The following is a 27,416-nucleotide window of genomic DNA, read 5'->3' as shown; positions in this document are numbered from 1 at the left end:
TTGAATTGTCAACTATAGGATTTCATTTGTCAATATCAATATCAATATAGAAAGTGGAATTTTGCCCACACCCTGTTTCCAGTCACTTGATATTGACTTACGTTTAAGGAGTGATTTTGAAGACAAATTTTATTGCTTTTCCTCTGACATTTATAAGCACTACACTAAAATGAGAGCTCAAATGGCTGCAGCAGTGGTTTGGCTCAGCTGTACTGGGATCCGGGTTTGAGAACTGGAATGTGACGGCCTGTGTTTGCTCTCTGAGGTCACTGTGTCCTAAAATCAACTCTTCTCTCTCTCGATCTCTTCTACCCACACAAGAAAGAGTATATACATGCATGCATGCACAAACACACACACACACACACACACACACACACACACACACACACACACACACACACACACACACACACACACACACACACACACACACACACACACACACACACACACACACACACAATGAATAACTCAAATCGTGTTTTCAACTCAGTGTAGTGTTAGATTTTCTGTCACACTCTAAACAGAGCAGTTTGCAGAGAAAGAATTTGTTCTCATGCTCATCCAAGCAAGATCAGTCTCGAATCAGACGGGGACTAGAGTGAGAACGCACAAACACTGGGCCTAAAGTGCATGAATTGTGGTACTATGGTTGAGTTGTAACAAAATCTACTAAATGCTAAAAAATACCATCAATAATGTTTTGATATGTTTTTGATATATGTTTTTTTCTGTTGGTTATCTGATCTGAGTAAACTAGATGTGCTTCTGTGCATCACAGGCAATAAGTATGAAAGTAAGAAAACATAGTCAATAAACAAAGGAGCTCTTTGAAATCAAGGACCACACCCCAAAGAAGAGTTTGTTTTAAAAAGACGTAGGTGTCAGCCCTTGAAAAACAGATTTTTATCATACTCAGGAGTGAGAGTGCCTGGAATTTTCTTTCCTTTTTGCATGTAATCTGAATATTTCTACTTGCTTTGAGGATATTTTGCCAACTGTGCAATAAAAATAATAATGTTGAAATAAATTTCCTGAAATCTCAGCAGTAGTTGGGTGATTTTTGCCTGTGTCCCCAGTGTATTATTACTCCATCCAACAATACCCATTACATACAGTAGCTTTGACAGAGTGATAGATGTATTTGACAATAATAAAGGTAAATGCAGGACTGCAGTCACCCACTACTGACAAATAAAACTACAAAGGGTAAAAACTCGAAAAGCTAAATGCTTATTAGCATGATTGCTCATCCTAGAAGTAAGCCTTAACATCACAATTGCACAGTGCCATATTCAATGAGGCCCCCTGCTGGTGAAGAAGAGGAACATGCTGATGCCACATAAGATGTGAGTTTGAAAGATAACTGAAACAAAATGGATGCCAGTTAGATGGTCAATAATTGACTCATAAAAATACAAACAAACAAAAACAAAAAACTACAGAGAACAGTATGTGAAGCAGAACTTAACTAATAGTAAAAAAATCTCTCTAGTAAGTTTATTACCATAAGTACTAAAATATATTCATATACCACTTTTCACAGACATAAGTCACAAAGTGCTTTACAAAGGTAATAAACAACATTCAAGAAAGGAGGCACAATACATAATAAAAACACAGAAGACAATAAAAACACATAATAAATACATAAAATGCAGACCTGGTGCATACAGGTTACTCAAACACCTGTCTATAGCTTCAGCTGCCTTTTGAAAGAATATAAAGAATCTGCAGACTAAATTATAATGCCGAGTATAAATAGTACCATCTACACGAATTCAAGCTAATCTTACGGTAGACATTTTATATAAACTACTATATAAATATATTATAAATATACTTAGTAACTAGTCAGTATGATGCACCGCTTCACTTTAGGGGCATACAAATCAGTATCTAATGTTTAAGTAATTAGTAATGAATGAGTCGTTATTAATTTTGTGCCGCTCACCAGCTGGTTCAGGAGAAGGAAGTGGTAACTAATCATTAGCTACTCTGTAAAGTTTAATTAGGAGTAACTCATTGAGTAATTGTTCACTAGCAGTTAGTTCCTCATTCGTTCCTCATCTGTTTCCTAGTAACTACTTCAAATTTTGCGCCCAGTAGCTTTCCATAATCGTTCCATCCTGCGTCACTTCCATCACAGTCATCCACAGGGAAGGGTTGCAGACAACCCTTTTAGTCCTAACCTTTAAAAGTGGTTATGGCTGATTTATTCTTTACTAATAAATTAATTTAATAAAAGGAAACGCTGAGGGAAATATATGTAACAGTATAATTCAGGCATTTAAATGTATTCAGAGAATACGTTCTGCAACGCCAGTTCGTGCTGAAATGTGGATTAGCTGGGTTTTTATGCATTAAAGCATCGTTATGTCTTCTTACATGTTTGCCTGATGATCTATGCAGCAAGCAACTGGAGTACCTTTAACAGCTGAGTGCTTACTAACACAAACCTGCTATTAATAGGAATGTTAAATCTGAAAGTGGAGAGGATTTATTTGAAAAGAAGAAAACAAACTGAACATTAAAAGAAAATTCCATCACAAGATTTTTGATGGATGATTTTTCTATCAGTTTTTTTTTATCCTCTTATTATATTTTGCTGTTAGTCAGCTGTTTTTATGTTTATTGTTTTACTTTTTCTAACAATTAATTATTATCATTAAAGATTAATGTAGAACATTATTTTCAATAAGGGAGGAATGGAAATTAGTTAAATGCCTCCAGAAAGAAATAGATCCCAGACACACACATTTAGCATCACACACAGAAAAAGTAATTACCTGTGTTTGTGAAAAACGAGTAATTTCCTCATACTGATTCCTGTCATTGGCCAGGATGAGTCTTCCTAAACGAGGTGGGCGGGTAAGTGAGTAGTTTATCTCATTTCCATCCTCATTGGTTACCGCCCCCAGATTGGCACTTGTGATAGGCTGCCTTGTTCCTGTGAAACACGCACACACACATACACACACACACACACACACACACACACACAACCTCTGAGTGTTTAGATGATTCTGTGGAAAATTGCCTATTGGAAGTGTTGAGCTTGTGAAATTAAGTAGAGCCTGGAATTGCCTCAAACTTTAGCGGTTACAGTAACCCATGTACATTACTGTGCTGAAGAGTTTCCTGATAGTGAGAGTTTCATTCCAAAATGTTTTCCAAGTTTTCAAACTCGTGTCCTATGTCATGCATAAAAGTGAAGCTTATTACTAATAGAGATGAGGTTATTGCCTATGCTGACACATGCGCCCATGAAATAGTTTCACTTCTCAAAAGTTTTATCTGGAGAAGTTGGGATGTTCTTTAGCTACTAAAAACAAAGTGACATTTTGTTTTATACACACTTCTCTTTGGTGCACTGGAACATTTTAAACATTTAAAAGTTTTGACTGTAAAAGGAAGAGTAAGCTTAAAATGCTCGCTTGTTGAATTCAATACAGGGGGTTTTGGCCTGGTATGATTATTAGCTTGTTAAGTTTGATGGTTTTGTGATTTATTTACTTGTGCTCCTGTTACACAACATTTTAGCATGTGTCAGATAAGATTTAAGCAAATCCATTGTGCTATTATCTTGTAATTACCTCTTTTTGTCACAGTGGCCATTGTTCAGCATTAGTTACAGAGTCTCTTGTATCTTCAGAATTACTTAAGTAACTAAAATATAAAACTCTCTGGCACATTAACTCTGACACAAAATGAATGCTACATCTAAGTCTGCAGAATTTTCAGATATAATAGAGAAAAACATAAAAATAGATACCAAAAAAAAGGTGCTTTTTAAAATATGTATTATTAAAACGTTCTGAATCTGAATTTCTGTTACTCCATGTGAGTTTTATATCAAAACAAAAATCCCAGACCTAAACTGAATTAAATATCAGAATGATAGACACTATTTCAATCTTTATGGAAATATTTGGAAGAAAGTTGTATTTTATCTTTCCTGTATTGTTGATTGTGATCTTCCTTTATCTCCTAAATGTGTTGATTTGGTATATTTCAAATATAGTTAAAATGACTTTAAACTTCTACTAAAATACTGTAGCCATTGAAAAATGAACATGCAGGAAAGACAAACTCCAAGGACTTAATCTTGGTCAAATATTTTTGACCATGTTTCGTATGTCTGACATAGATACAAAACAGAATAAATAAAAAAAGGCCTATTGCTGTAATGACTAGGTCTGAAGAATATTGGCGTCTTACCTGGAAATACCACGAGCTCCTCCTGCGTTACCATGGTGATGGTGAGAGGCCTGGCTGTGACAACAAATCGGTAGAGAGGAGATGTGTGCTCTCCGTCTGTCACGGTGAAACTGAAACCTCCAGACTCCTCACCTGGAGGTACATTAGAGGACATAACTTTATGCTCATTCACTTAGTTAGTTTCTTTCTTTCCTCTTATGTTTTAATTTATATCACACTGCTTATTTATATCTACTGCTTATTATCTATTATATTACTAATTATAAAAGCAGAATGTAATTTAAAACTTGCTCTGTGGCCCTGATGAAAGTGACACTTTTATTTGGCACAATAAAGCAGCAAAGATTACTCTCAATTAATCTCATGACACAAAAGAACCACAATATATCTGTGGGGGGGTTGATAAATTGTTTTTTTAGTTAGTTACTTTACCAAGTATTGAGATTTCTGCTTAAAAAGTCAGACATTTACAGAAGGTGATGAGTTTAAAACAAGGTGCTGTAATACCAGCAGTCTAAGATAGAGGCCGATAAAGATTCATTTACAATATCTTAATAAAAAAAATCATCAAAAACTCAGATAGAGGCATTTTATGACTGAGCAGTTACTTCCTGTCTACTCCACCTTGTGGCCTCTCACCCTCGTGAATGAAGATGACCTCTCCTTTGTTTATTTGAGACTGTGTGAAATTTAGGACCCCCTCCTCGGGCGCCTCTTTCAACGCCACCATCCCATTTGTTTGCAGCTCAACGTGGTAAACCAGTTCTTCTGCAGGGGTATCAGCGTCATCAGTATTCAGCATGCTGGAGGTGATATCAGCTTCCTCTCCGGCGAGAACCTGTGAAATATCAAAGAGAGAGAGAGAGAGAGAGAGAGAGAGAGAGAGAGAGAGAGAGATGAAAAGGCACCACAGATTACTCAGTCTGAGTTATGTTTGGAGGAAAGTAATTCAAGTCAGGGGTCAGGAGTTTATTTGAAAATTATTAGAGGCTGCTTAGTGAACATGATGCTGTCTGAAGTTTGTCAAAAAAGTCATTTCTTGGATAGATAGATAGAAACAAACAAAAAGAAACCAACCAAGAGGAACAAAAGATATAAAGAAACCCTACAAACATCCTACAAACATCCACCTCCAAAGTAACAATTTAAAAGGTTAATTATTTCTTGGTGGCAGTCTAGACGCTCCTGTTATCAGAAGATGGAGCACAGCAGCACAGGCTGAACGACTCTCCCTGGGTGGAGGGGCTTTAATGGACTTCTAATGGTTGGCTGGCTGAAAGGAGCATTAATTGAAAGAAATGGGCCAGATCCCCAGAAAGACATTCTTAAATAGCCGGAATCAGTTGGGAGAGTGAGCCGAGGGTGCCCTGCAGTAAGAGGTACGTATCGATCTCGAAAGCCATTCGTCCTCTGATACCTCTCTCGCTCCTTCTTTCTCAAGACTCAGGATGAAGAGCGAGAAGCCTCCGGCAGGAAGAACAGGGAAGGAGAAGATTCAGTTGAGGATATCAAAGCTTAAGGTGTCACTCACTGAGAGTGCATTTAAGTTATTCCACGCTATGTGGCAACACATCTGGTCCTTGTATAACACATATGTCAAGAGGTATTCTCTAATGTAGAAGTGCTGTAATTAATTATTCTTTCATAAACTGAGTTTCACATGTGTAAATAAAGAGAGAAATAACATAGACAAAGCATGAGAGCAAATGTTTTTTCACCTGAGAAACAGCAAAACTTAAAACTCTTCAAATCTGTCAAATATTTGTGTTGCATTCTGGTCTACTGAGGAAAAAAGAAATGTCTTACCTCTTCTATGAGGGATTTCTCTATAGGTTAAGAATTCAACTGCTCTTTAAAAACCCTGATGTTTTATATATGTTTGATAAACTGCTGAAAGTGTTACTTATGCTCCTGCTCTTTCTGCTGTTATCATAGCTGTGCTAGAAAAATCACGTTGTCTACATGTGCTTAGTCTTCCACAGGAATTTGAAAATGCACCCCCTAATAACACAAGTGAGCCAAAAAGGCATGGTACATTAACAACAACTGCTTTCAACAGTGATTCAGTGGTTTAGGGTGGACGTTTTTAATTTACTGTAATAGCAACCATACTTATTTTATTAGTTTATACTGTGAGCTATGAAATCCAAACAAAGACACTTACAATTTAGTTGAAAACAATTTAACACCAAGGCAGAAAGAATCTAGTCACTCAAATATAAATGAATTAAAACAAATATACAGCCATGCTAATGGCTCTGTGAGGATGTTCTTAGGCACAGTGGTGCTTTTAGCTAAATGCTAATGTCAGCATGCTAACATGCACATCAGGAAAATGCTAACATGCTGTAATGTTTACCCCGTCCAACAGTTTAGTGTGCTAACATTTTCTAGTTATATTAAAAAAAGAATTTCTCCAATAGGGGAATAATAAGGTAAATCTTGATCTTAACCCTTATTCTCTTTATTCCTCATGTTGTGGTGCCAAACAAAAACAAACCAACAAAAATTGCTGTCTCGTTCAGTCCTCTTTGTAATTTCTGGTATTTCAGACAAGTGAATCCTCAGAACCTCTGAATTGTATTGCTCAATGAATTTAGTCTGCACTGAGTTTACGTATAAAAGAAACAAAGACTAAATTAAAATAACGAGGTAAAGTGACAGTGGTGTGTTTAATAGAAACAGAGTCAGCAAGTCTAGGTTAAAAACAGACTACATCTGGTTGGACATCAAAGTTACATATAACTGTTGTTTCATCAGCATTTAAATTACTATATTCAATGTGTATTTACCCTGCCCACACTCAGTACAGTCATTTAAATGCTTACTGGGCAGCCTTGGGTGCCAGGGTGTGGAGAGCACAGGTGCTGATGTATGGAAGTAAGCAGTCAGCTAAATTTGGTGGCTGGATCGCAGTCTTGGAGGAAAATGAGGCCTGCTGCTTGCCTTTGTAGACAGCGTGGAGCCCAACAACAACACAACCCCTAAAGTTGAAACCTATATCTAAAGTGTTCAGCTGGAGTTTGTCAAACAGGAATCAAAATCAGCTGCTCACGCCGTGGTTCCACCAGGACTACTGCACATGAAATACCTGCAGAGACTGCTTACCAGATTGTGATGGGGTATGGTGATCATTGAGCTGTGAAGGACTTAGACTATCAGAAAAGTCCTGTCCGTAGGATGATCTCTGGGGACAATATCCTTTCATGTGTCAAATACCTCCGTGACAGAATGGGGGTGACCTGCCTGGATGAGCTCGTCATGCTACTGGAAATTATGGTTCTGCATCATTTCAAGCCACTGATAGGTTGCAAGGATATTTCGGGTTGAACTGACAACTGCATCATATGAGCGTACGTCAACAAAGAGTGGAGTATTTTATCCCCTCTGCTGTTGAAAACTGCAGAGAACCTGTGATATCAGGCTTTGGAGAGTCACTACCTCCCCCGGGCAGTTTGCATCTCAGGCCTGCAGAAAGCAGAGCCTGATAGTTTGTACGGGGGCACACCTCTGGTGGAGGAGTGGATACTGATCCCAAAAATGTTGAGCAATATCTGGACTCTGTTAGGAAAGATGGACATGGATTTGTTTGCTTTAAGGCACAACACCCACTATCCCCATGCACCACGAATGAGACAGATGCTCTATGCTTTCCCTTCCCTCTGTTCTATCCCTTCCTTTATCAAGAGAGACATAAGAGGCTGGTAGCCCGTCTGGTGGCTCTGGACATGATATTCAGAGATGACTTAGCTGATAACAGCACCACCCACCCGGTCAGCATTAGGGAGCACTGAGGCAGGCAATCACTAATGTTACAATACCTCAGCATTGTTCTGGGTTATTTCTGAAGAGAGTGGGAACAATCTCCTGACAAGAGGCAACAGAAAATGTGGTCTTTATTTTGAGCACAGCCTCAAGACAAAAGATTCTAGTCATCTTGACCATGGTCTCATTTGTTTACATTAACTTCATTATAATGTTTCACCACTAAATGCCAACTGTAGAAAGAAACTTAATGAAGCTCTGAGTATCAGATTCATGGAAGCCCCAATGCAACACAGTTTTAAAGAGTAACTTCACACCAGGCCGAAAGGCAATTTTTCCCTGTCATCTCCAGTTGAAAGATTCAACCCTTTCTCAGTTTTGATTGGTGTGTCCAGAAGTGTGCTTTTTAGCACCTGTTACAACTTCCAACAGTGATAACATGTGGTCCTGTAATACACCTGTACATCACTGCAGGAGGGAGAGAAGTTAAACTGCAGGAGGTCAGCAAAAAGATCTTCTGGGGGTGTTAAGTCACTTTTTGATCTTCAGGGTATGCTGCAATTTGTCCTGCATATGTTGAGAACAAAATAAAAAAAATTGTATTTCCAAGTTTTGTCCAGTCCAATTCATAAACCGGTTTTCCATTCTCCTCTCCTTTCTTGACATAAAATAATTTTATATTTGTAAATTGTATAATTTATTTAGCTGGTAATTGGACAATAGCCTTAACCAGACATACTTTTAGACTAGAACATTTGACCGATTAAATGCATTTCTATTTCAAGTTACTCTTGTACACCCAATTAGGTAGACGGGGGTTTAATCTTTGGGATAAATATATTAAAATGCCTGAAGCATTACAGTAAAAGGCCTTTGACTACACCGAGGAATGAAGATGATGCTTTATTTGTGGCATCTGAAAATGATTTTACTGGCTTGTGATGTCCATGATGAGAATGAAAATAATCAGTATGTATGCAACACTGATTAACTATTGTGCTGAAATGCAACTTTGTACACTAGACATTTACTGAAAGAAATATAAAATAGTTCCCAAACAGAAAACAGAATTTACCACCTGGAATAATAAAATTAAATAAAAAATAAAAAATGAGGTCACATTACTGGGTTCAAGTTATTGTCAGCACTGGTTCATTACTAGTACTAGGACATTTTTTACAGAGAAAAACCCACTCGCTGACACTAGATGGCCACATCAGCCCACTCTACACCCCAGCGAGGCACCAGACAATCTAGGGCAAGTAATCTGAAAATGGTCTTTCAAATTAATGGTTTATATAATAATCAATGTATTCAGCACCTAAGAGGATGGGCTGCAAATTTAATTTGATCAGACACAATGATATTTCATTTGGAGGTGGTAATGACGGGGCTGCCATAGGCAGCAGACTTAGTTTGCTGATGACTCAACGGGATACCACTGTCTTTTAAATATTTGAGACTCTGAGGGGCGCCAGACATCTGAAGCTGTATCCCAGACTGGCAAGGCATCTGAAATCTTGGCTTAAGTACAGGGGACACAAGGGTGTATTTTTAACTCTATATTGGGGAGTGGGGAAGTAAAGGTGAACAAACTACTGGAAAACAACAACAAGAAAGATAATTGCCAATGCCTAAATTGTAGTCTAGGGCCGTGAAGAAAGGATGGTGTTCCATTTTGATTTCAGCTCCCCATATGCAGCAACGGTATTTCTCCCTGAGACACATATTAACTACCTAAATATCTGGCGTAACGTCCCTACTGGTCTGTGTTTTGATGTGGGATGAAACAAAAATACTGTACTTCATCTATCACTCACTAGTCATGTGCACAAATAGCAAGGGGGATAAGGCTGGCAGTCAAAGCCAAAGTGTTTGGACGGTTATATAGTCCTGCAAAAATGTGAAAGACTCAGAAGAGAGAAGGCAATGGCAGAAATACTCATACGCTGACCAAGGATATATAGAAAAATAAGAATGTCAAAAAGTCCGACCCAGAAGGACAACTGTTCAGAAATACAGCAAAGTTGAGCAGAACCAGACAGAGACAGAGTGTAAACCTTAATCGGGACCAGATGTATCCTATAGACTGGGCCAAATGGGATCAATGGTGAGCTTGAACAGAGCCTGATGTCAGCCATGTTAGTCATCATGTCTGATCATCTACTGCAGAGGTCACTACACACACACTTCCTTCTTTAAATCAATCCAAGTGCTGCTGGGTCAGGCTCTGTGTGGGGAGACATCCACATATTATTATGTTACATTCTGCAGCCGCAGCAGAGGAGGCACAAGGATTGGATGCCGCCCTCACCCTGCCAGAAAGCCGTGGTCTTGTCGACCATCTTGGTTTTCCAAAAATACGGGTTGCCAGGGAGACGCAGAGCCGCAGGGAGGGCTGAATGACACAGTTGGTTTCCAGTTCTGTGAGCTGATTATTGCTGTCTTTTTCCAACTGCCTGCCTACTCGTACAGTTGAATCTACTTTATTGATGCTTCAAAACTTTCCTTTCATGACTGATGTAAATCAGTTTGAAAGCATGTCACAAACACACTCTGGACCTACTTAAGATTCAATTAAATAAAGATGAGGTTGAATAAACACCTTTCTTTTTACAACAAACAGCAATTATTCTGATTAAATGATTTACTGATAGAGTGTAGGAAGAAATATAAGTGGGAGGGATCTACAATGCAGGGAATTTAACAGTACAGTGGTACCAGTATAGGTACTGTGATTATAATACTATGTTCCTTTATACTCCTATATTGCCTGTTCTTGTGCAGACTGAGATATCTGCAAATGTGAACCTGCATTAACATGCACACATACTGTATAGCTGAAATTCCGCTTGACACTGCATTGAGTGCATACAGTAGTGAATCACTGCCCTTGTATACTTATGTGGCTTACATGATTTGCTTGCCACATTTTGGAGCAGTCAAGCTGAGAATATGCTAATTCACTTCTATTTTATGGCTCTTTATACAAACAAATATGCTGTTGAGGCCACTGCTGTACTGATGCAGCATGCGTCATCGTCTGTGAGGTCAGTATCCTTCTGTGTAAAAAAGTAAAACATTTTCTCCATTTATTGTACTTGGTACATGAAGTGAATTTAATTCTCAATTCATACAGGATTCATGATAGTGGACTGTAACTGCAGCTGGAACCATATCCAATATAGATGTGAGAAAGATCAGCATTGACTACAGAGTTCATTCAGAGTTCAGAAACCATTCCTTCTTAAAACTATGGTTTTATACCCACTTAAACCTGCAATGTAAAATGTTCCTTCCAACGCAAAACCATTTCAGTATGTTTGAGCATTTCTTGTGACTTAGTTAGTTAGTGGGTAAATTCACAAACAATTCGATCAGAAATCAATATAAATTAAGATGAAGCATTAAGCTTAAAAGACGAGGAGGTCGTTTTTACAATAAACAGCCCCTTCTAAACACGTCAGAATCTGATCAGTCATTATAAAGCCATTTATCTGCCATTGTTCATTGTATTTTGTTTGGGCAGGTGGGAATGCCTGTAGCCTGCCAATCACATGCACAAGTTGGACTAGTTCTTATTTCCATAAAGAGAGAAAGCAAATATATCTACAAAAGTAACATGAAATAAATTGGACACTGGAACTGACTGCGGGAAGTTATTTTCTCATCTTTTTAGTATAAAATACTCATTCCCTCGTTCTGAGCGGCTGTAATAAAAAGTTTGTTCTTTCCTCCTTCATACAAAGTGATGGTTGTGCACAGCTTGAATTCTCATCAGCTGAAACGTTCCAGAGGAAAAACAATATATCCAACAAACTCAAAGTTTACATTTTATAGATATAAAATATTTTTCCTACAGAAACATTTCCAACCAGTTCACCACTGAGCATGCTGGAGGAGAGCTCAAAGTAACAGCAAATGCACTTTCAAAGAGCAAAACCTCACCTCCAGTCCCGTGTTACGTGTCAGTTTTGGCGGCTCATCATTGACTGGTATGACAGTCACTGAGATAGTGACACGGAGGCTCCGGCGCTCAATCTCATAAGCCGAGGCAGAGAGTGTAAAACTGTCCTCGGTGCTCTCGGTGCTGTCATGCATGTAGTAGATGTGTCCAAGTCTCACCTGGAGAAGAAAAAAAAGGATCGAGTCATCACTCAATTCTGAATCAGACCTGAATGATAGGAAACACAAAATAGGCAGAGGCTCGGAGAGCCCTAAAAGATGGAATACAATTTTACAATGTGACTGTGTCTCCTAACACCCATACCCATAAGACACATAAGAACATTGATAAACCATGAAACCATCATATTCTGGTTAACTTGGACATGACACTCATTGTAGTCAGTTTAGTAATAGATTAGGGTACTACTCATCCTGTTAAAACATAATGTCTTCTGTGGCTCTAGGGTACTGGATTACCTCCCTTTTGGCTTGGAGACTACAAAGTTATAAAAGAATGCCTGCGTTATAAACTGGAGCTTGAAACATGTGGGTGTTTACTAGACAGGGAGTAACTAAAATATGCTGTTGGTTAATGGGAAAAGGTAGGATCTAGTTTTTGGACATTGACTTATACAAGCAACTAAATGTCTAGGTCTCTGCTGCTTCATCTTTCTCTTGTGAATCCACTAACTTTATGGAAAGCAGTAAATCTCTAGAGTACACATGTATACCCCTTTTACCTGGTATCATCTCCCTGTACTGTACAAAAGTGTTATTCTTTAAAGAAAAAGCTGGTTCAGCCAAATTGTTAACGGGTTATCTTTATAAACTGAAGGCCTTTCAGCAGTGAGAAACAAACATACATTTTATGTAGCATAACAGTTACCACAGCATTACTTGATGTAATCATGAATAATGTGAGCGTGTAACTACTGTACATTATAGTCTAATAGTCTATAAAGTCTGCATTGGACACTGCACAACTTTACACAGCACTTTGTAACTATAAATGTAATGTATTGTTAGAAAAGGACAGCTTAGCCTTAGTTAGCCTAGCTTAGCTTAAAGGCTGGTCTTGTGTTCAGTTTTTTGTAAAGATTCCACAAACAGGATATTATGTGGTATTGAGCTTGCTGGTAGGAAGATTTTCTTTCAGGCTAGTTGTTTCAGCCTGTTTCCAGTCTTTGTGCTAAGCTAAGCTAACTGTCTCCTGACTATAACTTCATAATTAACGGAGGATATTGATCTTCTTATCTTAGACAAAAAAGTGAATAAGTGCATTTCCCAAATTGTTAGACTGTTCCTTTAAGGGTCTCTGTTTAAGGGTATGTTCTAACCTACAGAGACTTATTATCTCTGTACACTATACACTATATCTTTTGTTGTCCTATGCTGATAATATATGTTTTTCTTTATCTCAAAAAGCTATAATCAGGTCTGGGAGCAGCACAGGAACAAGGAGAGTCTCCCTTGTGGGACGAAACCTTGAGGGAAACCAGATGCACAAAGAAATCAGTCATCCATTGTCAAGTGAGCTAGATGGAAAACAGCACCTGCGGCCGAGCCAAGCCAACTCTCTTGACTTTCTGCATACAGAGAGGAATCTCAGCACCCAGCATCCTGCATTCATGTTTCTCAGTCCTTTAGTCTTATTTACTTGTAATCTGGGTCAAATAATCTGAATCCCTAACATTTTCTTTTGATACTTCTCTGATATATTTACAGATATTCAGAATCCTCTATAAAGACGACAGTTGGAACTTTGTTTAGACAAAAGCCAGCAAGCTGCTGTGATGAGAGGACCCGCTTCAGAGAGCAGGAAGTGCCAAATGGATCCCATATGACTAGCATCCTTCTGAAATAACAACCCCCATCATCATTACTGATCGGGGAAAGTCAGCGAGACAATCAGTCTGCTTGCTGAGACAATAAACAGTGGGTTGTTGTTGGACAAGTGGCCTTGTGATTTACACTGAGAAAGACTGGTGCTGGTGTCAATATTTGATAGTAGTTGCATAATTATTATATTGATGTAAAATCTCAGGTTGTGTGTGCCTACTGTAGTTTGGAATATTAGTTATATAAAGCGCACAAGCTTGCTGGCTTTGTTCCCAAAACATTTTGTACTTTGTTAAAAAATAAAGATGCCTGTGTGGACTTTAATAGGTTTCACAGATGGAAGACCTAATTGAGACCTGATGGAGAATTGAACCTGATTAAACAAAGCTGCATTAGAGCAGATTTCCTATATTTCTTCAAGTTGGACCCCACTCAACATCACATATGTTCTTGAGTGTGTACATTACTTTATTGTTCAAAGCGGGAGTAAATCATAGTCAGCGCTGTGGTTAGCACAATGCTATACAATGTCTGACTCATGCTTATGTGACACATCTGGGTCTCATGGCACATACAGTTACTTTACATTCCTGTGGTTAGTGTTCATGTAGATCTTCTGCATGAGACACTCTTAGTTTTTCTCACTGCGCAATCCCCATGTTACTTTAACCTCAGTTAACTACTAAAACTGATGACTTTATCGCAAAACTACAAACACCAGTAAGTCCAGTGACCATTCCCAGGGGCAGTGGTGGACTTGCCCAGTAGAGCTTAAAACAGCATTTAACTTAGGAAAGAAACGCTGCAATACAGAGTACAAACACACCCGACTTTCATTTTGGAACAATTACTGTCTGGTTTAAATGATGCGCAGACTGAGGCTTCGACATTTATTCTTCAATGTGGAACTCATTTGGGAGAACTGACTTTGTTTCATTCTCTGAGAATAGTACAGTTAAAGAAAACAGAAAAAAAAGTACACACAGTGCAGACGTAAAACAGTCTCCAAGAAGCCGTAAAGAAAGGCTTTTTTTCTCTTTGACATTTCCATAGTGGCAGTTGATGATATTTATGCTCATTTATGCCTTCCTGCTACCAGTGTAATCGCTGTTATCCACTAGACATGCACATTGGGATCTTTGAGAGACTGTATGAGTGAGTCTGGCAGATGCAAAGCCCGGGAGTTTTGTGTGCACTCACACATTATTATAGGAATATACCGGGCCAGTTTATTTTGGCTTCAGGCGGTCCAAAGGCATCGTCAGTTTTTCCACAATGGTTCAGCAAAGTAGAGAGGAGTAGAGGCGGAGTAGAGGCAGACCAGTGCTAGATGTAGGAGCAATAAGATATGTGTCCACTGAACTATGTGGTCCTTTCAGAATGCACAAGGTTTTTCCACCGGTAACTACTCATGCATTTTTGATATTTTCCTAAAGCTGCGGCCTCTGAACCACATGGAGTGAGACCAGATAACTGTGCTGCAGCAGCTCCCAGATTCCCCTCTCTATCTGGTACAACACAACAAATCCAAAACAGCTCTGAGTAGTAACTGGGGAAAGTTCCATGGTGACGCTTTGCTGTGGTAATCCTCTTGAACAACCACCATGATCTAGTCTTATACTCTCTAGAGTTATTAAGACCGGATAAAATATAGACTATTGGGATTGTGGGTCTAGTGGGAAGTTTTGGTTCCAGGCTAACAAAAATGAAAGACCCTTTGTTTGCAGCATGCGTCTGCAGCTTGTCTTTCTTTTAATTTAAACACCCATATATTTTCTCCCCTATTTTTTCCAGGAAGACATATCTACATTATACCAGCAATCGTCAAAGTTTCAATGTCTATATCTGTAGAATAGGTCACAGATATGAAAACAATATACATATAATTATTTCACTCAACACCTCCTGCATCTGTTTCAGACTAAAAACTCTCTAGCGTTTCTGTGCACAGAACCCATTCGTTTGTAAACTAGGCTTTAATTGTGTTGTATTTATCAAAGGCCAACTCAATGTAAAAATATAGGGCTGGCAGCAGCAACACTGCAGCAGAAACTCTCGCTCACACCACAGACGTGCAAGCCGTAGCAGTTCAGTGATGCAGCTGCCACAGACTGTTCACGTCAGTGAGAGAAAGGATTATTTGAATGAGGAGGCAGGGAGATGTGATTGTGAGTATTTTGGTGATATTTTTTGTTGCAATATGTACTGACTATACAATTTCTATATTTCTTTCATCATATCACTGCATACCTCTTCCCATGAAAAGTAAGAAAGTTCGTCTCCATCCAGGTAGCGGATGTCCCCGTGCTGTGGTGACTCTTCCACAATGAATTCGATGTTTGCTGAGCTGTAGAAGGGATGTGAGATGTTAACAATCTCTGCGTTAATTGCCCTGCTGAGGCCTTCCTTCACTGTAAAGTTGAAGGTCTGAATGGGGATGAGCTGGGGCACGATCTCCAGAGAGATGTGCAGGTCTTCCACTGTTGTAAAACCATTACTGACATCTACTGTGAAGACGTCATTGCCCTGAAAGAAATGGATGTTCAAATAAGTTATTGATATACTAAAAATAAACCTTGTACCTTAGACTCATCAGAGGCTGAGGTTGTCTTTTGTGTGATTTTACTGTGGATATGAAAGGTAGCAAGCTGCCACATATGATTTACTACAGCAGAATAAATTAAATGTCAATAAACCTGGATGGATGCAGACACATAGAGAATGCGCCCCTGATTAATGTCCTCCTGTGTGAAGGAGTGAATGTAGTCGAGGACAGGCGAGGCTGTGCTGTCTGAACTGTTTGTCAGCTTGACCACATGACCGAGACGAGGAGGCTCTTTAATGGTGAACACCATTTCTGTAGGCAGAATATCAGCTTGGTCCACCTGAAAGGCAAAGGTACACACTGTTCATTTATTACTTAACATTATAATATATCATCACTTTTCAGGTATAAAGTTGGCTAGACAATAGATCTGTTCATCTATAGCATAATGTCCAATGCATACATTCTAGAAAAACTCTTCTGTTTTGTGTGTCTAGTGAAATTACTAAGCTTTCTGACTAATGGAATATACCTCAAAATACAACATACACCTGCAATACAACACAGAGATAGAGGAACTACTCCCAGTTGACAAAAATAGTAGATAGTTACACAACTCTTCCAATGAAATTTGGTAAAACAAATCAAATAAAACTTTGAAAAAGAGTTACATTGGACATCTGGAATTGGATGCTATTTATAATGTCCTTTTAGCACAGGAACATTACTGTATTGTAAGTTAATGTCAATACAATGCATTCATTTGTTGTACATTAACTACCAAAATAGCGCCCAGTCAGTTTTAGTGCAGTTTAAACCTAAAACGAGTTTGGCTTATAGTATCTAATCAGGACACTGTGGCTGTATGGTGAACATAAACTTAAAGAGGACATTTGTGATATTCAGCAACATTTAAAATAATGCAGAAGATTTACACACAGGCAGATTTACGGTCATCCCAGTTTGAAAAGATTTAATAAACTCTCTGGAGAAGTCATGCTTGCATTTGACAGTATTTCAGAAGATCATACTATTTTCCATTTCATAGTAAGGACACACATTGGAAAAGCACCCAGAAGCAAATTCAATATCTTACCTTTTGCAAAGGCCATTCTGTCAAGGTTTTGTTCAATACATATTTCAGTAGTATGTGAACTGGGTGTCTAGGTTATTCTCCAGTCGATACTGCTAATTTAAAATGTCTGCATTATGGTAAAACTGAAGTTTAAAAGAAAGAACATTTTACTTTCAGAAATGTCCCTCATCGTTTTAAAAGTCAAGATATACAGAGAATGTGTTATGAATGGACCAGCAATTTAAACCTCATTAATTGCATTCAAGATGAAGTGCAGGCAGGCTCATCCTATAAATTACAGTGGGCTTCAGGAAGTTCCTCAGGGGATACTTGCTCTGTTTTCCACACTTAATAGACTGTAATTTAGTACATAAACTAGATTAAAAGCAGCAACTGTACAGTCATATTTAGCCCTGCTTTCATGTGGTTTAATGTAGATTACAGACAGGGTTACAAAACAGGGCTGTATGCTTGAATGAGTCATGTGAAAGATATATTTCACAAAGACAAAATAAACTTCAAAAAGACAGTGTTTTGTCACATAGTCACTGCCAAATTGTGTAAATACTAAATGCAAGTCTTGTTGAATAAAAACAAATGTGTGCTTTATATATTAAATGTCAGCAAATGGATATTAATTTAAATAGTAGATTTGTTAACTGTACTATGGATTGAGATCATATATGAAAAATATTCTACTATTCTTCAATAAAAAGCTTTTACTAGAAAAGTCAGTAAACATTACCTTGAGAATATTCTGGTTGATTATGGTGTGTTCTCCCTCAAAGGAAATGATGACCTCGTTTGTTAGCACCTCAGGCTCAGAGAGGTAACCTTGCTTGAATATTTTAATCCTGAATGTGCCGTCTGCAGAATGTCCTTTTGCTTGAACGGTGAAGCCGAAGGAGTCCTTGGACCTCAGACTCTCATAATTATGCTCATATGACACAACACCCTTTTTCAGGTCCTCCTGAGTGAACACTGTAGCCTCAATCCCACTCACAATAATCCTGCCATCACTGGGTGGCGATGTGACCTGGAACTTGATCTCACTCTCGTCTCTGATGTCCATGTTGGAGTCAGCGCTCAAAAGGGTAGTGTTAAGGGTCTTGGTGCTTCCATGGTTGATGACAATGATTGTGTTGTTTACTACTTGCAGGTAGGGTTCACCTGCCTGGATCTGAAGCAGTGTGGTAGTCTTGTGGAAGCCATCTGACACTTGCAGTGAGAAGCGTTCACGGTCTGCTCCGTGGTGAATGAAGAGGATGTTCTTATCTCGCAGATTGGCTTGTGTGAAACGGAAAAGGGACTGTGAAGGATTAGATGTTGAGACGATATTGCCAGAAAGGATTCCCTCGCGAGCATAAACAATTTGGGTGTCATTGAAACCTGAGTCATCATCCTTAAACTGGATGACATCAGTTGTTAGCAGGCGCTGACCGTGGCGAACTACATTGAAGACTTTATCCACAACCCTCACAGGAGCATGCTCATTCTTAGATTGGATAGAAATTCTGAAAACACTGCTCATTGTTTCCTGACTGTCTGGACTTCCTGCTCCTTGATTAAATGTTGAAAAATGGAACTCATCACTGCTTGTCTTGGAGCCATCATGCTTGTAAATAAGCCTGTCAAGCTGGAGGTCTTCATTGCTGAATACTCTTATTGCCCCTTCAAATCTAGGCAGCCCGGGTGGGGAGTCCCTTATCAGTCGGCCATATTTTGGTTCTTGTGTGACCTGGTACACAAAATCTGTAGAATATGGAGACTGCATCCAAAGATAGTTTTTGTTGATAGTATATTCACCACCCTGCAAGACAACCAGCCTTTCATTGGTCAAAACAGGAGCATCTGCATTGGCAAGGATGTTAATTGGGAAGGTGTATAAAGGGGAGTACTGATCATCAGCAAGGACTCTGAACTGGAACTGGTCTGTACTATCTATAGCTCTTTGCTCACGTACCCTGTAACTAACAGTATGGTCCATAATGTCCTTCTGTGTGAAAACATCTCCCTCAACCAACTCTCTGTTTAACATCTGGAGACTACCAAATGTTGGAGGCTTGACAAGGATGTATTTTACAGTTTGTGGATCTGGGTTTTTCCCGTTTACTTTGGCATGAAGCTCTGTGAGACCAATTGTTTGCTCTTCACCAGGCTGCATCTCCAGTGCAACTATGTTAGAAACTTTCACTTGTGCAGGCATGATCTTGACTAAGAAAGTGTTATTCCAGAGGGAGAACTGCCCTAAGTGGACATTAAACTGAATCCGCTCGACCACAACATCTTCTTGGTCGCTAGAATCTGTGCTGACATATCTAAGGTGGTTTTGATCCAGATCCGATTGATGGAAAGTTTTAGCCTGCTTGTACATTCCATCACTCCTCATTATCTGTAGTTCTCCAAATATCAGAGGTTGTGTGATGTTATACACAATATCTCCATTACGAGGATGAGCGAGGACAGCCAGATTTTGAACACCTATGGATGCGTTGCTTCCTTGGGATAAGGAAAGACCAGTGTTGGTGACAATAGTTACATGTGGCTGTGTCACAGATAACTTAAAAGTAGTTGAATGACTCACTGACTGTCCATCAGACACCTCCAAGGTAATTCCAGCAGCACTACCACCTCTGTGTACAAAATAGATATTTCCATCTTTCAACTCCCTGCAAGTGAACTCTGAGATACTTCTTCCTGGCTGTTGACCGTTTTCCAAGTAACCAACTTCCATGGAAGGCTCTGAGGTTACAGTTACTACTAATTCATCACAGCGGGTGTCAGAATCCATGATTTTAACAAGGCTGGGACTTAAACGAGTCCTGCCGTTTTCTGTGATGGTAATTTCTCCTCCACCAAGTTGTGGTATATCATTGACGGGAATAATTTCAACTGGGAGGACATACTCATGAGGAGTTTTTAGACATTCTGGAAGGTAGCTATTACTGTTAGCAACCACCTGTAGCTGGATTTGATCTGGATGCCTCTCGTTTCCATCGTGCATATACTTAATTTTCCTATTGACAACATCGAGAAGAGTGAACTTTTGTGTGCGTCTTGTGTTAGTGTTTATATCAAGCAAGCCATAGAAGGGCTCATTCCGGAGAGTGAAGATTATTTCGGACTGACGCATTCCTGCAGCACTGAGGTCAAATGTAGGGCTTAGTTTGCTGATATCAACAAAAACTTCCCCCCCTTCAGGCACAAGCAATGGGTTGACATCAAGAAGTTTTTTTACATTTTTGAATATTTCTGGTGTGTCATCTGTTGTGTCACAATGCTGTTCAAACAAGTCCCTATCAGCATACGTGATGCGAACAGGTGGAGAAGTTGTAGTTGCGTCTATGTCATAGTAACTTGAGTAGTCATAGTCCTCTCCTTCACATTTAACGTGAACATCTTTGGTCACCAAAGCATCCTGCAGGCTTCTATCCTTCTGATTTACTTTGATCTCCCCCAAGCAACCAATGAAGGATTCAGCTGTCATCACCTCCTCTACATGGTTTAAGGACCCGCTCTCACGAAAGAAATCTTTCATTTTCCCCTGGATGCCTCCTAAATACAAGTTTCCAACCAAGTCCAATTTTTGTGACGGATCAAGAGGGAGAGAGGAAGATTGGCTGTCCACATTAATGACAAAAGAATCCTGACTGACTTGAACCTTAACTCTATGCCACTGATCATCATCCATCTGCACCTGGGTATTCTCGAGTACCTTTATGCCACTGCCGAGGTCCAGCATACCTTTGAGGTAGCCTTTCACAACGCCAATAGCAATGAAGTCTGACTCTTGGCCAGGGTGGAAAACAAGTAAAGCGTCCTCAATGGTGGTTTTCATTAAGACCTCTAAGACCCTTGGAGCACCACTAGCACCGCTCCAGGTGGGGAAGGACATAAAGGAATCAGGAGTGCTGAAACTAGTTGCCTCTCCATCACCAGCCTCAAACTCACTGCTGCAAGATTCCTTTGTGTCATGGCATTGTTTAAATGCTGCGCTGAGAATATCAAATTGATGGGACTCAAATTTGATGTGAGTCATGCAGCCACGGAAAGGGGGAATGGCATTGCTCAAGTAGGGAGCATCCAGGTCTCCTGTTCCACCAAGCCATATGCCCAGGTCAATATTGAGCTGTTCTCCGTCATCATTCACAGGAACATATGTTGGGAAGAGCTCATCAATTGTCATGGTGAGTTTTCCATCTTGCAGAGTGAGTGATATTTTGTGGTCCAGAAGGTTGTTCAGCTGTACTCCTTGGGATGAGGACAGTGTTACCTCGCCAGCCCCCATGTTCATCCGTGCCTATGGAAAAAAAAAATCATTAACGTATAAGGATTAAAGAAAATCCCTTCTCTAAAATGGAGCAAACACTACAAGTTACAACTTTGAATAGTCCTTTCAATATTTATGAAGTCTTATTTATGAAATCCAAAGAAGCTCTCTTTTTAACATTCAAATACCAACCCAAATACTCTTATGTATGCTCATGACCATTTCTGGATCCTCTCACTTACCAGTTATAGGGGGCTAATTTGTTGAGTCATAAAAGTTTAAGCTTCATTTTATTGTGATATTAACATTAATGATCTAGGTAGTGTATCTACAACCCCAGAAAATTCCTCAGGTATACGCATTGCTATTTATTAAAATGAATAGTTTCAAGACGTTTTACTGATAACATCAGAGATCTGGGTTTTGTTTGAATAAAGTTAAACAACATGATTCTTACACATGCATAACAGATAAGGCAATTGCATTTTTGTAAAGCCTTGAGTCTATTTGTTCAGTGCATCTCATATCTCTTGGAAGAACAGGTAAAGCTAACATTTCCTTTTATTACACATACCCTGAGATTACATCTCATTGAAAATGCAGAGATATTGTGCTTTCTGGGGAAAATCTGTATGAATCTCTGTGATAGCACACCTGATGCTAATTTTGCTGCTTTTTGAAGCTGCCAAGCAATTAATTATAGATGTAAAATGTCATGGTTCTCATTCCATTGAGACAATTAGAGAAGACAGCAGAAAAATCTAATCAGTTTAGGTTGTTTTCAGAGTGGCACCTATCAAATGTGTCATATGCATGTCTTGAAGCAGAATGGCTGTAGTAACAGTTATCTGATGTTTTTGGGATTATAGTAGAAAATAAATCAATAGATTATTATCGTCCTGAAATAACACTGATGTGATTTTTTATGTAAAAGGCATTTTCTCCGCTTTAAATAATCTTTCACCAAAACAACACAGAAAAAGAACACCCACTACATTGGTAAGTGAGTGCATAATAATAGAGATGGTTTGCTGTGACATTAAATTTACATACATATTTAGCACTATTTCATATTCAAGTGTTTTTCTACTTGCTTCTCCTGTGGAAGAAAATAAGTAGGAACATTGCCTTACTTTTATCTAAACTTAACACTGAATCTGCATTTGTATTTCAAGCTATTCTCTCAAGTTATGCAAGTTTTAGTTTAGGAAGGAGTAGTTTTCACACAAAAGACAGCCATTGTTGCCTCACCTCTCTAATGAGCTGCTGTGTTTAAGTTGACATTATTTTAGGTACTATCACTAGTTTCTATTAAAAATAGTACTATTGTAAGTGCTAATATAACAAATTTTGGCTTAGCAAAGCTCAGCTGTATCAAGTGAGCTAAACTTAAAATGATGCAACCATGGTCTAATAGTTTGTTAATCATTCACCTGTATTTTTCCATTTTGGAGCTCAAGAAACAGGTAGTCTTCCATTCCTGCAGCCAGTAACAGCAGCCCGCTTCGCCGACTTGTCTTGATCTGTAGTGACAGCTGGAAGGTGGAGACATCTTGGAAGGCTTGCAAACTGCAGAAGCTGTCACCAAAGTAGGATTCTGTGAAGAGAAAATAAGACAAGGCATATGAAATTAAAGAAGGCCATAATGTTAGCCTATAAGTCAAAGGCATACCATACAACTGCACCAGTCTATGATTTTCATTGTATGTCACCAAACACAAACACATATTTTCTATGAATGTGCACTTTTGAATAAAGACAAAACTGCCACTTCTTTCTTTTTGGCCATTTAGACAGGACAAGCAGCAAATTCTAGTTGTATAGCCTGATTTTCATAACTTGCAGTCTCTACACTGTGGCATCATGACATGGCTCAACACAAAAAGACACCAGAATACATTGCTATTAACGCATCCTACAGCTGCTAGATGGCAACTCTGTGAATTCTGTGAAAGCTTTGAACCAATTAGATGAGCATTTTTTTAAGGCTCATGTTACGGTGCAACTTTCTCTGGACTGATTTCAGGTGTCCTCCAGCTGCTCTTGGCTGAAGAGGAGCTCCTCTGGCCTCAAAGGGATTTTCTCACTGAGACATCAGTCATTACCCCTGCTGAGGTTTTCCGGGCATATAGAGTCTTGGGATGCAGGATTTCCCAGGCTTGAGCTGTCTTTCCAATGATATGCAAATTCAGCCACCTGCCTCGGACTGTGTTCTCTCCGGGCCCCTCGACAAAATGTAAACCACTGAGGAAGTCAATTATTTCCCAGTGCACATGCTCTGAAATTAAACTGGACCACCTCCAAGACCCTGTTTCCTCAGCATGGGTTTTCCACGGCCTTAGCCAAGAGATATAGAAAGGGGGTTTCCATTAGCCACCCACTCGGCCTCACAGGGGTGATAGTTCAAGAGGCAGAAACTCACTCGAAAGCAGCTATGAAGGCAGTTTTCTGATCACATAATGCTAATGCTCTGGAATATTTGGAATAGTGAAGCACAGAGAGAGAGACATTTCTGTGTCAAAGTTAGAACATTCCTATGAAATCATGAAGACGAAAATATTACCTCAGTATCAACAGTAGCATACAGTAGCCTAGCAGAACGGTGGGCTTGATGCCATAAGGAAAAAATCTCATAAAATAACTTCTCAGACACATGTCAAAAAATAGAGGCAAAAATACAATGCTAAACCTTCACATTCATGGCTATAAATGGAAAAAGTATTTTCTCAAGGCTCTGTTTAAATGTGTGTGAGAGCAAATGTGTGTGCTCGCATGTTTTCCTTTAAAAGGGCAGCTTGTGTCTGTGTTGCATCGACATGAATGCCATGCTGCCAACTTCAAAACAGTGAAGGTTACATTTGTCCTTTGGCTTCTCATCCTGTGAATGAACCCTCCTTTCCAGATCTGCAACAAACACTAGAATTGTGAACACTTTGAAAATCACTTTGATGACAGCAAGGACGAAAGCGAAGCTTTTTTCGAGACCATGCTTTTGTGATTCTACTAAGAGGCATTTGCTTTTGGTTCCAAGGCTGCTCTGTCATGAACAAAGTCAGTGATGAACAGTCTCAGCACCGGGCCAAATACAGAGACTATCTATTGTACACTGCTGCACAGCACTGCTCTCCGGTAGCCAAAGGACGCCATGTTGGTTGCTCTCAAAAAATAAATATCATTATCACATGATGAACTTTGTATTCCATATTTTTCGAATAATACCAAGAAATTAAAGAAAACTAGCAAAACTAAAGCAATTAGAGCCTTCCTGGCACTTCAAAACAAGAATGGAGCTTATTTGTATTACTGAATTGAATGAAATTATCACAGTTACACATCATTCATTTTCCAAATGTCACTTTTCGGAGGCTATTGTCTTTAGCGGTTATTGACTGTGCCAGAGGCTATCATGGTACAGACAAGAGAGTTTCTGGTAAGGCTAAGGTATTGCAAATGAAAGAATAGTACTAATTGCACAGGAGCCTTCAGGCTGAAACTGAAAAATGGGGGAACAGAATCTTTTCTTACAGGCAATTGCATTAACAAAGAAGATCGCAATGAGCTCCATGGTTCTTAAACCTGAGCTTTTGTTGGATTGTTCACTGAGCATGGGGATAAAAAGCTGAAGGAGAGAGCTATGCCAAGACAATTCTGCCTGGGGATTTTCTGGTTCAAATTCAGCTTGCTGCTGTTGCCTTCAGGAAAAGGAGCACATTTTCTAATGATACACAGAATAGCTTTACTCTCTGCAGTGTACCTGGACCTGGAATTAATTAGTTCCCCGGCTAAGCTGTGTAAAGCTCAGGCAGAGAAAAGGCTTCATGTAGGAAAAGCACATTTTCAATGTGCTATCTGTATAAATGCCCTGCTCTGACACTTCTTTTGTCTCTGTGTCCTTGCTTGTGTCTAACAGGTATGCAAAAGGGGAATTTACCCTTATAGGATGAAAGAAAAGCATTAACATAGAAGGCTTTTGAGAATGAGAACATGCCTCAAGTCTCCTGTTCTTTACTTCAACATAACACCCAGCTATATTTCAGGGGCTCTGGGCTGGGTGTAGATAGGATCTAGCTGGTGTGATTTTGCTGACAAGGCATCATTATCTGTAAAGGATCATCTCCTGCTCCATAAGAGTGTAAGCTGGAGCTGTGAAGCTACTGCCACACTTGGTGTCAGTCTGCGTGTGGAAGTTTAACCACCTAAGAGGACAGTCTCTGATCCCCTTTAGCCACCACACCCCTCATCACACTACTTTATTGTGCGTCAAGCAGAATCCTGGTCCCAGGCCAATGCAGATGGCTATAATTTGATGACTGACTGCGCTTGCTTCGAGGAAACTGAGTCTTCCTCTCTTTCACAGACGACTGAATGAATTACCCTGTTGTCTTTCTTTCCCTTTCCTCCTCCTCCTCCTCTCCTCCATCCTCTTTTGGTCTCAATCTAGCGACATATGTCCGGAAAAGCTATGGGGAAGAGAGACACAGTGACCACAAGTGCAGGAAGATTGGAGACATTCAGACGACTTTGTGTCCTGTGACTTGGTTGTGCCGATGAATCACAGTTAGTTCAGTCATATTTTAAATGAGTGTGAAGATGCGCTGGACAGACAAGATTTGAGCCTTTGGGATGCTAATTTTTGCTGCTTTGATCATATTGGCCACCAAAGAAAAAATAAAAAAGAGTGTCCATATTAGTTTGATTAATGTGAGTGTTAATTAAAACAGAGTAACACAAAACATTAGTATTTTATAAACATGTCCACATTCATTTCAAATAATATGATATGCTTGTGTAAAATGTTACACAGAAACAAGGATACCCAGTGTGTGTTCCTTTACAGCAATTTTGCCATGGTAACGCTGCCTGGAATCCAAACAAACCACCTACTTGCGTAACTCATGGTAACATCATGGTTAGCTTTCCTATAAATAGTGGTTATGTTGGCCATTTGTTTCCTTTGCTGGGCTGTGCCTACTACAACAGGGCATAATTGTTTCTGGGTATAAATATATAAAGGATAGGGTGTTGTTAACCATAGATAGAATTGGAGAGTTTTAAGGGTGTAATGGTGTTTACCATATGGCAACATGGTCATTAACATAATGAGCAATTACATCTCACACAAGGGTCAATAGCTCTTGTGCTTGTGCTTTCCGGTTATGTTGGCAAATAGAAACCCAGTGGATTATCAGGACATGAATAATAGTGAGTGTACATCAGTAGTAATCACGAAAACAATCTATAATGTATCGCTGTAACAGAGCATTCCTGTGGCCGGTGGCTGCCATGCTGGTTGAAATGATTATTATTGGAAAAGCATTTAGTGGTAAATGTTTGCCATTTCAATTTTTCTTTGGTAATCAGCTGTGTGTTAATTCAGATGAATGCATATTACAATGTACCTACAAAGAACACTGCATAACCAGAATGCTAATTTTTCAACAAAATTTAATTCCAGTAGTAATCACCACATTAGCTTCTCCTAAAAGGAAGCGATCATGTTGGTGCCACATGTTTACAGACCTGAGTCTGAATACAGCAGTCTGTATAAGAAAATACTGCAAACTGCAGCACTGTTAAACAGCAGAGAGCAGAGCCACAACTCTACATACCTTGACAGCGCTGCTTTATATGGACCCTTTCCTCCCCCACTGACTTTTCAGAAGTCACCAGGGACACACTTTTACAGGTTTTATAGAGCCATTTCTCAGACCAGACTATGTCAGTGTGAAAGCAAACACATCATCATTTTA

General features: G+C 39.3%; 1 protein-coding gene across 1 annotated transcript in view; it reads right to left on the bottom strand.

Annotated features, from left to right (window-relative positions):
• The window catches only part of cspg4 (chondroitin sulfate proteoglycan 4), a 65,189-nt gene that overhangs the window by 6,693 nt on the left and 31,080 nt on the right, over nt 1-27,416 (bottom strand). Inside the window, exons 2-9 of the mRNA XM_051381447.1 lie at nt 23,100-23,263; nt 18,142-21,696; nt 16,473-16,661; nt 16,027-16,302; nt 11,938-12,114; nt 4,864-5,062; nt 4,225-4,356; nt 2,793-2,953 (exon numbers count right to left, since the gene is read on the bottom strand). Of these exons, the coding sequence (XP_051237407.1) occupies nt 2,793-2,953; nt 4,225-4,356; nt 4,864-5,062; nt 11,938-12,114; nt 16,027-16,302; nt 16,473-16,661; nt 18,142-21,696; nt 23,100-23,263 (4,853 nt within the window). The remainder of the gene's footprint in view (nt 1-2,792; nt 2,954-4,224; nt 4,357-4,863; nt 5,063-11,937; nt 12,115-16,026; nt 16,303-16,472; nt 16,662-18,141; nt 21,697-23,099; nt 23,264-27,416) is intronic.

This window comes from Dicentrarchus labrax, unplaced genomic scaffold (genome assembly GCF_905237075.1).
Source record: "Dicentrarchus labrax unplaced genomic scaffold, dlabrax2021, whole genome shotgun sequence".
NCBI lineage: Eukaryota > Metazoa > Chordata > Actinopteri > Moronidae > Dicentrarchus > Dicentrarchus labrax.
The sequence above is the reverse complement of the archived record's forward strand: the minus strand, read 5'-3'. Positions and strand labels throughout refer to the sequence as shown.